Source organism: Meleagris gallopavo, chromosome 4 (genome assembly GCF_905368555.1).
Source record: "Meleagris gallopavo chromosome 4, MGAL_WU_HG_1.1, whole genome shotgun sequence".
Lineage (NCBI taxonomy): Eukaryota > Metazoa > Chordata > Aves > Galliformes > Phasianidae > Meleagris > Meleagris gallopavo.
The window spans coordinates 48818172-48830760 of record NC_139407.1 but is presented as its reverse complement, the minus strand read 5'-3'; the positions used below and the strand labels follow the sequence as shown (position 1 = coordinate 48830760).

The window sequence follows — 12589 nt, the reverse complement described above, 5'->3', positions numbered from 1 at the left end:
TTAGGAAAAATATCCTGTGATCGTCTTTAACTGACAAATCTTGGTGGTTGTGAGAATACGCCTTCATTTATATTTTATTTCCTCTTTTACAAACTTCCATCAATTGGACTGATGTTATCTGTAGGGTATGAACAACATAGGGCCGTGTGCTGATCTATTAAATCACGCGCTGCAATGTAGCAGAAATTACAGTGTGATATAATTGTCAAAAAACTGCGTGGATTTATGTTTTCCATCTTCTTCCTTTATATATCCATTAAAATGTAATTTCTTTATTCACGTTATTGTCACTTAAAAAATAAGTATATAACATCCTTCTTTTTAAGTTAGTTATATTCCCAAAGGGTGTAAATCCCGAGTAAAGAATAGATGATAAAACCAGTAAAGCTGCTGTGGAATTTTGAAGAATTTCCCGATGATCACATTGCACATTGCAAGCAGTCTAGACTTACTTAAAAAGCTTTGCTGCATTTTTTTGTTTGTTTGTTTTCTGAGTATCTTTTTCAGAAGAAGGGAAATTACTTTTATATGAAAGGTGCATTGGCCAGCATGAGAAACCAAAGTACTAAATCACTGGTGAAAGTTTTCAGAAAAATGGAGGTGAGAAGGTTGTGCTGAATGCCAAGTCTCCGCAGAGAGTAAATTTTAACTGTTACTGTGCCTACTATTACAGAGTACCAACAGTCTGGTGGTAAACCTTATCTCTGTGTTATCACGGGAAGAGGAAGCCATAGTCAGGGAGGAGTTGCTCGCATCAAACCAGCAGCTATCAGATACCTCACAAGCCACAACTTCAGGTGAGTTTACATTTTTGTTAGTGGGACTTTTTTTTTTTTTTCTTATCCTGCATTTAACTAACTGAAAATTGGTCTGCTTTATCATACTGCTAATCTACTAAATTGATTGATGCCCGTCTGCTGTTTCATAAGACCTGTACAATTTTATGACTCAAAACTGATATAATGGATACCTATTAAATCTGAGATCCTTTTATCTGACATAAGTGAAAACACTATGTGTTAAAGTTATCTAAACGTAGCTTAACTGCCTCTTTGCATTTAAGTCACTAGCTTTTTAATGTGAAGAGTTAATCATCTTTTTTTATTGGTCTCCAATGTATGCTTCAGCTCTCAACTTCTTATATGGAACAATAATTTAGCAAATCTGGTGTTTGCTGCCTTTTCTTTATGGGAGTATATATAAAGGTGACTGTGAAGGTGAGACTCAGAGCAGAGACTTCTCTTCCCATTTCCCTCTCACTTTCTATAGAACACAAGAGAGAAAATGAAACAAAAGAAACATGTGAAAAGAGAGGCAGAATGAATATAACCAAGAATACTGGGCAACCTTTTCTTTTCTTTCCTTTCTTTTTTTTTTTTTTTTTTTTCTTTTTTTCGCCTCTCCAGACCCTATACAATTCACCTTTACTGTCACATCCAGAGGATATGTTGGTGATCTCCTGACTCTGGCATACACACTTACTCGACTGAGAACATTGATGCTTTCCGTGTGTTTTGGTGGTGGCTTAGAGATATGACACTGAATGTCGCTTTCATGTTGAAATTTCATCTTTTCTTATTTCACAGGTTTGCAGAAATAAAGCCAGGCTGCCTGAAAGTCATGCTGAATTGAAGGGTTAATGAGAAGAGGAACGTAAAAAATGAGATGTTGGATTACAGCTAAAAACTTTTTGAACAACTGCAATAATATTTTCTAATCTGTTTTAAAGGATGGTATTTATTAGAAGTGGTCTCAATTTGCAGCACATGGTCTTGTCAGTATGTTTCTAAGAACATTTTCTTGTGGGATAAATCTTTTTTTTTTTCTTTAAATCTACCAAAAAAAATAATCCAGGATTTGAAGTCTTAGTAATGCAGATTAAGAATTCTGATGAGGATTTTATAATGTTTTCAAGGGAAGTTGAGGTACAGTTTTTAGATACAGCAGTCTTCTCAGCTTACTCAGTCCATAACTCTCACTTCACCTATTTAAATTTCAGTGATTTCATTGTTTTTGGAATGTAGAACCTTTTACAGCTATTTTGTGATTCAGAGCTTTGTGCTAAATCCTTCTGAAGAGCAGAGGAGAGGTGGGAACTCAGCAACTATTGCTATTTCGAATCCCATTACCATTGAATGTTAAAATACTTCCAGATTTCTTTGAGAGTCAGAGGTGTTCTTTTTAGTGCTCATTTTGTGACAACTCAACCAGTTCTGTTATTCTATTCCAAACTACTCTTGAAACAAATGAAAGGACTGTATGTTAGGACCAGCTGCGTATTAGGTAATTTTTTACAGATTTAGCAGTCTATTAAAGGAGAAAAATAAAACATCTACTTACACATAGCTAATGGGAAATGCACTCATTAAAAAACAAAAAATCAAACCCACAAAAACTATGGAATGAAGAGTATACCTTTTATGACTTTTTGAATGATGTGAAATGAGTATGTTTCATTTTGCAGGTATTTAATAGTGATGTCTTCGTTCTGTGCGTATTAACTTTGGTAATTTCCTTGTAGAAAATCTGTTTATCTTTGAGACATTTAAAAAGGTATTTTTAATATCAAATTGAATGTGAATATTACAGTTGTAATCGCCCATCTTGAAGAAGATATGAAAGGTACTCCGTTCATGGTGGTTTTGCATCTGAATATACCTATGTTTTAAAAACATAGAAACACAAAACCAAGCCACAAAAAAAAAGAAAAAAAAAAAAACCAGAAAAAAAACAAAGACTGAAAAACCCAATAAATAGAAACACCTGTACTTTGGCATGGATTTTCAGTAAGCAGTCAGAAGCCTTTTTCATTTCACCTTCTACAGTGAATTACATCTTACACCTTTGCTTCCTTTGAAGGCCATAGGAATTCATGAATTCATTAAACCGGTTGTTTTTTTGTTTGCTTTTTTTTTTTTGTTTCCTAATGTAAAGCTTTGTTTTTAAGAACGGATAGGAGTTGTGTATTAGGAATAGTTTTAATAGGTTAAGGATTAATAGGAGAGTTTTTCATTTTTAAAATACTTTCTCAGTAAATCTTATCCAGGAACTTCACGCGCGTGGAGTTTCTGTATGAATCCATATGTGTGTACAAGTTCTGCCATTTGTGTGCATGGGCAGTATAAGCAAGGAACTTCTGTGAGAAAAGCTGTGCACAGAAATAGGTTTCATTGCAAATGTGTTGCTGACAAGTGGAAAGACATGAAGTTTACTGAATTTACTACTGTATTTACTGTAATAGATACACAGTGAATGCAGTGTACGATAGATCAAAAAATGAGTTTGTCATGCTTTAACATACAGTAATCTTTTTGGTGATTTACAATGCAAGAATAGCTTGAATAATATTTAATCAAACAGACTTACTGGAATAATTGTTTTAAGAATAAGTTTTATATTTTTGGGGGATACTTCATTAATTCGTGTCCCTTTTTCTCCTTTTTGAGCTACACTGTTAAGCAGTGCTTGAAATACAAAATATTTGGGCTCCCCAAGCAGCACTAGCAGGGTTGTTTATGCTACTGTACCTGTGGGGTGAAGCCCATGCTCCATCCTCTGTGACTGCCTAGAATGAAAGACTGACGTGTCTTTCAGGCACTGGGGCTGTAGACATCTGAAATGCCTAAATGGAGCTAGGATCATTCTTCTGTACAAAGAAAGTTCCTTCTGGTTTTGAGCAAATTTTCGTTACTGCTGCTTTTTATACTGAATGGAGATGTGGCTCTTTGGGGTGCTTCTTTGGAGCATAGTCCCTGCTGGTTGGCTTGGGTGGCAGAGTTGCCCAGCAAAGGTCTCTGTTTATACTTGGAAATGTCAGTGTTGAGCTGCTGGGCGCCAAAGTTGTAATGCAAGTGAGCTTGTACCCAGAGAAATGCCTACACTTCTGGTTGTGTTGGGAGGGGGCCTGATTCGCTCAGCACATTCACACCATCCTGACATGGACAAAGACAGCTTAGATTTCAGTTCAGAAGATGAGCAGGAGTTGTTGCCTTGTCCATCTGTTTATCTTAGCCTAGTTGTTGATACACTTACCCTGGAGGTGAGAAGCATAGCTTTTCTCCTTTTGCTGGCTAAGTGAGGAACAATGACTGCACCCAGCTCTCACTTCTCCAGAAAAAACCCTACCTAGTGGGCTCGGGGTCTCCTGAAGTGCCACTTTCTGAGCCTTTCTTGAACCTGCTGCTGTAAGATTAAAAAAAATAAATCAAGAGTGTGAAAGAGGTTAAAAATTTTAAAAAAAATAAAAATAAAAAAAGAAGTGGAAAAACAGTCTATGGAAACTGCACCCACAGATTTTCAGTGTCCCTCCCTCTCGTTATTCTCTCTCTTTGTGTTTAACCAAGTAGGGCTGAAAATGTTCAGGGCAAAACCTCAGCTCCATGCCCTACTAGAAGAGCTTTTCTCCCATCTGTTAGTCAGTGGAGAGGTGCAGAGCTGGAGAAGTTTGGAATACTTCTTTCTTTCTCTGTCCCTTGTGTCTTTGGATACAGGCCCGGGCTCACTGAGGTACTTTGGATACCATACCTTCCTACAAGCTGGTTGTTTGCCTGATTATAATTTGTTGATTGCAGGCTGAATTTGGATGAAAGTTATAGTTTAATATTGTAATGGGAAGAAGCAGTCTTGCTTTTATTGAAATTGTAGACAAAACCTCTATCAGCTTCAGCAGCTTGACTTGAGGCATTGCCCTTCCAATTCAGAGAAAAGATGATGAGCTCAGCTGTTTTCACCTGTAGGAGTTTAAGTGTGTGCTTAGAAGCTTTACTGAGTGGGATATGGAATGGAGCAGAAAATCAGTGCGGAGAGAGAAAGTAGGGTTCTGTTATTTGAAAGCACGAAGTTTCTTAATTCTTGCCAAACTATACAGAAAAACACACCAGAATTCTTGTGTTTCTTCAACTGTTTTTATAATAGGATAAGTATTTTGTAGTGAGATGAATTATTTAAAATAGAATTGTTTGAAAACGACATTTGACGTCTTTTGCAGTTGCATCAGTGTGAGTCATGAGGCATATTGTGAAAATTCTGCATTTGATATTTTTAATCCAAGTAGCACTTAGTCGTATGGCCACCAGCACTCTGAAACATGTGACTTCCCAAATGCCTATATTGTGTGCCACTTCTTAATCTATTCAACAGCATGTGGTTGCAATGGCTGCTCACCCCTAATGTGACTTTTGGTTTCTTCTTCTATGAAGCATTTTAATGTTTACTTCAATTTTTAATATAGGAAGGTTCTCAAATTGTTCATGCAAAATTCAATTCAACACTGTAGCAGTGATGTGTAGCCCTACAGTAAAGAAAGAAAAGAAGGAAGAAAGGAAGGAATAAAAAGTTTCTAAGTGTAATGGTGATAGTTATTCTCCAAAGTGGTGCAAGTGTTTGGAAATACATTTCTATTGGTCACGAAAGCAATGGGGCAGAAATAATTTTTCAACAATACCTTGATAATGCTTGGATTAACTTGGGTTTTGTTTTTAATCATATGTGGTATAATCTTGTTTAAACTTAGTGTTTTTTATAGGCCTGCTGAAGAACACCTCAGGCAAAATGTAACTGGCATTTTTTTGTGGCTGTTGGGAACCACTGTGACTTGGGAGTCTTCATTGGAGCAATGCAGATGCCCTAGTTTAACCTGGTTGGTTGTACATAGAGTGTCAGGAAAGATCTTCACATGTTTAGCAGAACATGTATTTTAAACAAGTATATGAGCAGATGAAGAGTAACCAAATCGTTCCTTAATCTTGCCACAAAATATGTCTGGTAAATAAGAGGACAGTTTTTATTGATGATAGCAATGAATGATCATCATAAATGTACTGTGATAAATTATACATGGACTTTACGTTGCTCATGGTCATGTCTTCAAATGCATTTCACGTTTACAGAGTAGTACTGCCCTCTTCACGGAGAGAGGAAGAGGACAGAGTACAAACACTGAAAAAGAAATGTTTGTTATCACAATGGCAGTGTATCAAAATTGGAGTTTTTTTAAAAATAAAAATATTTTTAATTAAAAAAAAAAAAAACGCAAAACAGTGAAAACCCAACTGATAATGCTATTTGAATGCTACTTCAACTAAATGAAGTATGCTGAGTACCACATGACTCTATGTGAACGTGCACGTGAAAAGACCGAGTATTTTGGTAGCTACCAGGTGTCAAAGCTTTCAGGACCAGTACATTGGAAGAAATCAATGTCTATTTTTAAATTGAAATTAATTTTTTTATTTGTATAAAGTTGTAATTTTGCTGTTAACTATAACTTTCATTTTTTTTACTGAAACACAATTTTGTAATTGCATTTAGAAATTTCTAATGTGAAAAGGAATTTACAAAATCTAGTTTAATAAAGGATTTTTACCACAAGTATAGCCTTCTGTCTTTCCTTGGAAGAACACATTTTGGCTTTTATCAGATTTTGTCAAATAATAGACTTGGAGTTCTGCATGGAAGCCACTTGTCCCAACTTCAGGATGCCATCTGTAGAGAGAGAAAGCAACCATCTGCAGGCACAGAAAGGAACAGATTTGTGGCCTGATTTTAAGTGATGTGAGTGGGAGCTGAATGCTCACATTACTGAAAATAAGGGTTGTGGTTTTAGGATTTTTTTATTTTTATTTTTTTGCCTAAAGTAGCTGAAGAGATGGGACTATTTTGTGAGAGACGAAGGCGGTGGCCTAAGTCAAAGGAGAGGGGCAGATCTGAGCGCTATACAGATGGGTTATTAGTGAAGGATGGTGTTCTGGATAGACCTCATTTGATGAGAACACTTTGGTCACAGGTAATTATTGGACAAATCCTGAAGAAAACAATTGCTGTATAATAATGAATTCAGAGCTGATAAGCCTGGCTTTTCCCAAGGCCATTTTGTGCAGATATTGCTGTATCATGCTTCTGGAAGAGTGGAAAGACACCTGAGAGCAAAGTGCTGGCTTGAGTCCTGCATATTTTATTACCTGAGGTGGGGAAAACTGACTTTGACTGAGTAAACTCCTGCAGAGTCAGTCCTATGACTTTGTTGTCTTATAGCATGGATACAGTGCTGGAACAAGCCAGCTTTGTGCATTTGAATGGAAAGCTCTAATAAACTGAAGAGAACAGCAAAAAGCAGGATTTGGAAACGTGAAAATTTGGTAGATGCTAGCTTAGCTCTAACAGCTGATTCTGAGCCGTAGTCACTGCACCACAGCCTCAGTGAATGTCTGATTGGGTTTTAGTCATTACTTACAGACTCCTTTTCCTGGCAGCAAGATCCATGTTGGAGAATCCCTCAAGCTGCAGCTTTTTAAAGTGAGAGTTGATCCTGGGCTTGCCTTCTCTGGAGGAAGGAGAGAGTTTTTTGCAGCGCCCAATGTGGATACACAGCTTGACTCCTTGCTACAAGAGCTCCTGCTTTGGTTGTGCTTTTATTTCATTGGTGTGCTGGGACAACCCTGGGCTCCTCTGCTTAAAGCTGGGTGTTTTCTCCTTTTTTGCTCTCTTGGGATTCTGAAAAGCCTTCTCCCTTTTTAAATGTGAGAGATGCCATATTTTACCTTGTTCTAACTTATGGAAATGATTGAACACTATAGCTAACCATTGAAGTCGAGTAAGAAATGCAGTTTTTGAGGCAAACAGAAAATGTCACCCAAATTATTAAATTGTGACGAAATGTGGTGTCTGCTGGTGGAAAATGTAGGGGATCTCGACAATAGGTGGTGCCCTTGCCAATGACATTTAGTGGTGGTGGCATCGTTACTGTGCCCCTACCAGGGCTGTTGTTTCTCTCTGTGGAGTGTGCAAGAGGATGTTACTACACATCATGTGCTATTCTTTTTTTTTTTTTTTTTTTTTTTCCTCCCCTCAGAAGGAGGTTACAGTATTCAGTGTTGGTGACTTTTTTCATTCTTTCCATATGGGTGGGGGTAGGGTTTGTTTTGAAAATGTTACTGCTACTCTGTGCTAAAGTCAGGCAAGACAAAAGTGCACTTTGCACTTAGACTTGAAAGAGATAACATGGGCTTTCTCCTTCTGCTGCCACAAGTTGCCCTGTGAAGGTTGACTGCTTGGACAAACAGCTATCAGTATGCTCAGACTGACATAAAAATAACTTTTGCTGTTTGGTGAAGCCCTGTGTTTGGTGGCAGAGGCATCTTGAAAACTGTCATGGAGAAGAGCCCTCTTGATTTTGTTTGATTTTCTGGAGCCTGGCTGGGCTGACTGTGGCTTCTAACCAGTTACTGCCAGATAGAAGTTCACCTTTTCCTATAGCTTGGTTGACTTCCACATGGCATGGAGCTGGGACATACTGTTTTTTGAGGATTACCTTTCCTACAAACAGGGCCTACAAATTTGTCCAGAATGCCACTTTGGAAACTTGGCCTTTTAGGAGCTTGGCATTTGTCCTCTCTCTGGTCTCATGATTAATTGCACTCACAAAGGGCCTTCCTTACCAGTGCAGGTGAGCTGGGAGGAATGCAAATGCTGGAAGAGATCTGCAAGAACAGACAGGGAAAGACATCATATGGCAGATGAGTAACATGGTGTCCAGCAGAGATGCTGCAGGATCAAGTGGTGTGGTACCCTGCATAGAATGGGTTCTGTGCTGGGGCAGCCGCCTTCCTCCAGCTCCCACGATGCAGTGCTGATGTACCCAAACCATCCTCTCAAAGCAGACCACTGCTGGGATGCATCATTCAGGGATCTTGCTGAATTAAATTCATGTTGTGGATGGATCTTGACATCCTGTAACTAGTTTAATTCTGTGGTCAGGTGGTCAGGTTCTGCTTTTTCTTTTTCCCCTACTTTATTTATATATCTTGCATTTTTTAAGAGTGCTACATATCTTTCTCTTGACTGAGACAAAAAATCTGCTGCAGAGTTTGAAGGGGAGAAAAACTGCAGTTTTTCTTAGCGTGCTGACAGTCAAATGAGGCTTTTGGCATCCATTCAGAGGTGAAAAGTTAGGTGCTCTGCCTCTTTTAGTTTGGTAAAGGCACCATGTATCCCCAGCGCCACCAGAGGTCCCCATGGCCTGAGACCCTTGTGCTGTTCTGTTGTGTGAACTTTTAACCCCAGCTGCGAAAACAGAAAGGACTGAGCAGACTGCTGAGCCCAGGATAAAAGCAACCATCTTGCTTTCCTCCCTGGACTGCTTTGTGTCCTCTATAATGGTGTTGGACCTAAAACCAGGCTTGTGTGCTCCTTGTGAGCAGGGATGCTTTTCAAATGCTCAAGAGACACTTGACCTGATTCGTGTTAAAAATAATAGTAAATTATTAAGTGCTGATGCATTTCCTCTTTCTCATCAGAGTGTGATGGCTGGTACGTCCATTGGGCTGTAGGACAGTGGTAGGACAGTGTAACAGTTGTTTCTGTTGCTTACAAAGGTTTTAGAAATAAGACTCTTCTACCTACACCCCATGAAACAACTGTATGACCTGGTAGGAAATCCTGGAGTGAGCAATGGAAATCCTCAGCATGAGCCGCAAATTTAATCAGTTAAGTTTGGTTTGTAAACAGGAGGAAAGATAATTTGTCAGGTGGGAGATCTGCCTTATGGTGCAGGCTTCAGCTAATTCATGAAGTGTTGCCTGACTCCCATGTGTAAAAGTTGTCTTCCTCACTTGTATACCATCCTTTTCATTTCAGGTTATCCTCTTTTACAGTGTCTGCAATGCCACATAGGCAGGCCTCAGGAGACCAAGAATTCCAGCTTTTCATCATTTATTGAGATAACCATGGAAAGTCTATACTGCAGAGACTAAAGAAGGACCTTGCTGGAGTAACACACTAGAAGGCCACTTTTCCTCCAGAATCAAAGAACAGCTGAGGTTAGAATGAACCTCTGGAAGCATGTAGTCCAACCCCACTAACAGCAGGTTGCCCAGGACCATATCTAGGCAGCTTTTGTTCCAAGCTGAACAGTTCCAGTTCTCTGAGCCTCTCGTCATACAATGGTCCCATACTTTCATCATCTTTGTGGCCCTTTGCTGGGATCTGTTCAGTATGTCCATATCTCTCTTGTTCTATGGAGCCCAGAGCTGTACCCAGCAATGCGGATATGGCCTCATCAGTGTGCAGCAGAGGGAAAGGATCCCCTCCCTCAGCCTGCTGGCTGTGCTCTGCCTAATGCATACCAGAAGACCATTTGCCTTCTATATGGGAAGAGACATTGTAGTCTAATACGGAATGCTCTCTCCACCAGTGGATACCAGCCTCCTCCAAAATGAAGGCACAAAAATGAGATGGCCCCCGCAAGGAGAGGGCAGGAAGGAAATGAGGGTTTTCAGCCTAGGCCAGGTATTAGGAACTTGATGTCATAATACGTAATGCGTGCAAAATGTACTTATCTGGCTCAGTGCTAGCTCTATCTCACAGTTGCCCTGTGCTACATTCTGCTGGGTGCCCCTGCAGTGCAGAGGCTGGGGAGCTCCCAGGCATGACAGACCTCTTCTTCTTTCCAAGAAGAATGAAAGGAGGAACCAGTGTTTCCTCAGAACTTCTGACCTCTGACGGTAGTTTCTTTCCCTGCTTTTCTTGTCAAGGAAGCACCTGAGCTGTGTAGCCCTTAGGCCAGTTTCAGGGTGGAGAGGGCGGGAATCTAACCTGGCCCCAAGGCCTCTAATCCCTCAGGCTGAGTGTGATTTCACAAGGAAGTTTCCCCTGTGGTTTCATCGGAGCCACTGGGATCATTCTTATGCTAAATCCAGGCATGGAGGAAGGAAGTTGAGATGTCTCCGGGGAGAGGGAGTATTACACAAGTTGGATAGTTTACGGAAACAGATGGGGGCTCGCACACCACATTGTATGTGGAAGAGTTTGCCAACTGGCTTAAGCATGGGTTGTCCTCCAGGCCTGCAGCCCATGGCCACTGCTTTGCATTTCTGTGGGCTGCAAGTACCTCGTATGAGCCCCCAAAAGCAACAAAAGGAAAATGCAGTTATGAGTTGTGTGTCACATATAGGAGATGCCTTGTTCTCTTAGTCGGGCTGATGGCTGTCTGGGGAATTAGGATGCGTACCTGATTTTGGTGAAGAATATTGAGTTTTGGGGAAGTGATGTGATTGCTTTTATGCTAGGCTGTCTCAGGGTGAGAGCTGGTAGCGTTAAGTAATCCGTAGCTTGGTACTTAAGCAGGCTTCAGTTTTAAGAAAGGGGAAGCACGTTTTCAAGTTACTCTAAAGGAAAGCACTTTTCGTACATCGTCCTGATCACCACTTCCCTGCTGTTGTCACGGGAAGAATAGTTCTAGGAAGTTATTGCACTGTTTCTGCTTGTCAGATAACAAGAAAGGAAAAGGTGTAAATGTTAGTGGTACGTGCTGCTGACAGCTGGGTCTCAAGATAAATATTCCAGAGAAATAACAAATCTATTCAAAGGAAAAAAGATATAAAGGTGACAAAGTGTAAGCCTGTTAGGATTGCCAGAAACAGAGGTCTCAAGAAGCAGTGTAATGTCTGTTTGCTGCAGCTACACAAGTGTATGGGTTCACCTTGAAAGGAGGCTGGATGATAATGTAGGTGCCTACACCTAGGTTTTCAAGCCAAACCCAAGGCTGATTTCCATTTGCACAAGCCAGAGTACTCTGTGTTGGGCCTGTTTGGTCTGTGACCTTTTCTAAGCTTCTCAGTGCCTTGTCCCCATCTCAGTGCTACTGCACCCAGGCACTGGTTGGCTCAAGCCCGATCCCTGGAACTGGAGTAGCTTGAGGGCTGCTCCACAGCAACCTGAAACACAGGGCAGGCCTTGCACTGAAGAATGCTCTGTTTCCATACCTCTACAGGGACAGATGTTCTTTTGCAGGACAGCTGGAAGTGCTCCTCGACCCAGCCTAGCAGTGGCCCACCACTAGAGCAGTCGTGGCCATAGCCCAGGCTCTCTTCCTAGCAGCACAATGACCTGCCTTCTGCACCAGACCTGCATCATATCTATTAACATCTCAAGGAAGAGGCAGAACTTTGGAAGGAGTTGAGAGATGAACTGAAAGTTAGCCTCGTGCTTGAGTTTGGGTTCCGTTTCATCATCATATGCTTCAAACTGTGTCACTGTAGCACAAATCTGAGGGGTATTTAATAATGTGTTAGCTTCTGTAGAAGCTAAAGCTTAAACTCATCAAGGTAAAGTGATGAATGATGTGATATGTCTTACCTAAATCCATGTAGGAGCATCTTGTGAAACTGCATTTTCATTTCCTCTTTCAGAAGGAGTTCCCTGACAGTGAGTAATTCTGCAGATACTTCTTTGCTAGATCTATTTTAGAAACCTTTGCAAATGCTCCTCTGTGCTGCAAGGAGGTCCCCCTTTGTTTGGTGTGCCTGCCCCTGGGAAGGAATTGTGCTCACGCCCATGTTAAAATGGCTGAGGGCAACGTTCCTGACCTCCCCTGTACTGCCCAGGAATCAAGGGAAAGCAAATAATAGCAGCATGCTGGTTTTCAAACATGTTACTGGCATCTTGACCATGCACTTTTTTCATGCTCCCCTTTGAAAATGATTACTTAAAAAACAAGAACAATAATAATAAAACCCCTTTTATCGAGTAAACACACTCCTTGTATGTTGTTTACAGTGTTTGTGAAATGCATAGATATAAGAAAAAAAATTAT

General features: G+C 40.3%; 1 protein-coding gene across 6 annotated transcripts in view; it reads left to right on the top strand.

The window, feature by feature from the left end:
- The window catches only part of N4BP2 (NEDD4 binding protein 2), a 59131-nt gene extending 52762 nt beyond the window's left edge, over window positions 1-6369 (top strand). For all 6 annotated transcript variants that reach the window (XM_085223282.1, XM_085223283.1, XM_085223284.1 and 3 more), the window contains exons 18-19: window positions 674-797; window positions 1587-6369. In XM_085223282.1, the coding sequence (XP_085079408.1) occupies window positions 674-797; window positions 1587-1632 (170 nt within the window). In that variant the 3' untranslated portion in view covers window positions 1633-6369. The remainder of the gene's footprint in view (window positions 1-673; window positions 798-1586) is intronic.
- Window positions 6370-12589: the final 6220 nt, after the last annotated feature.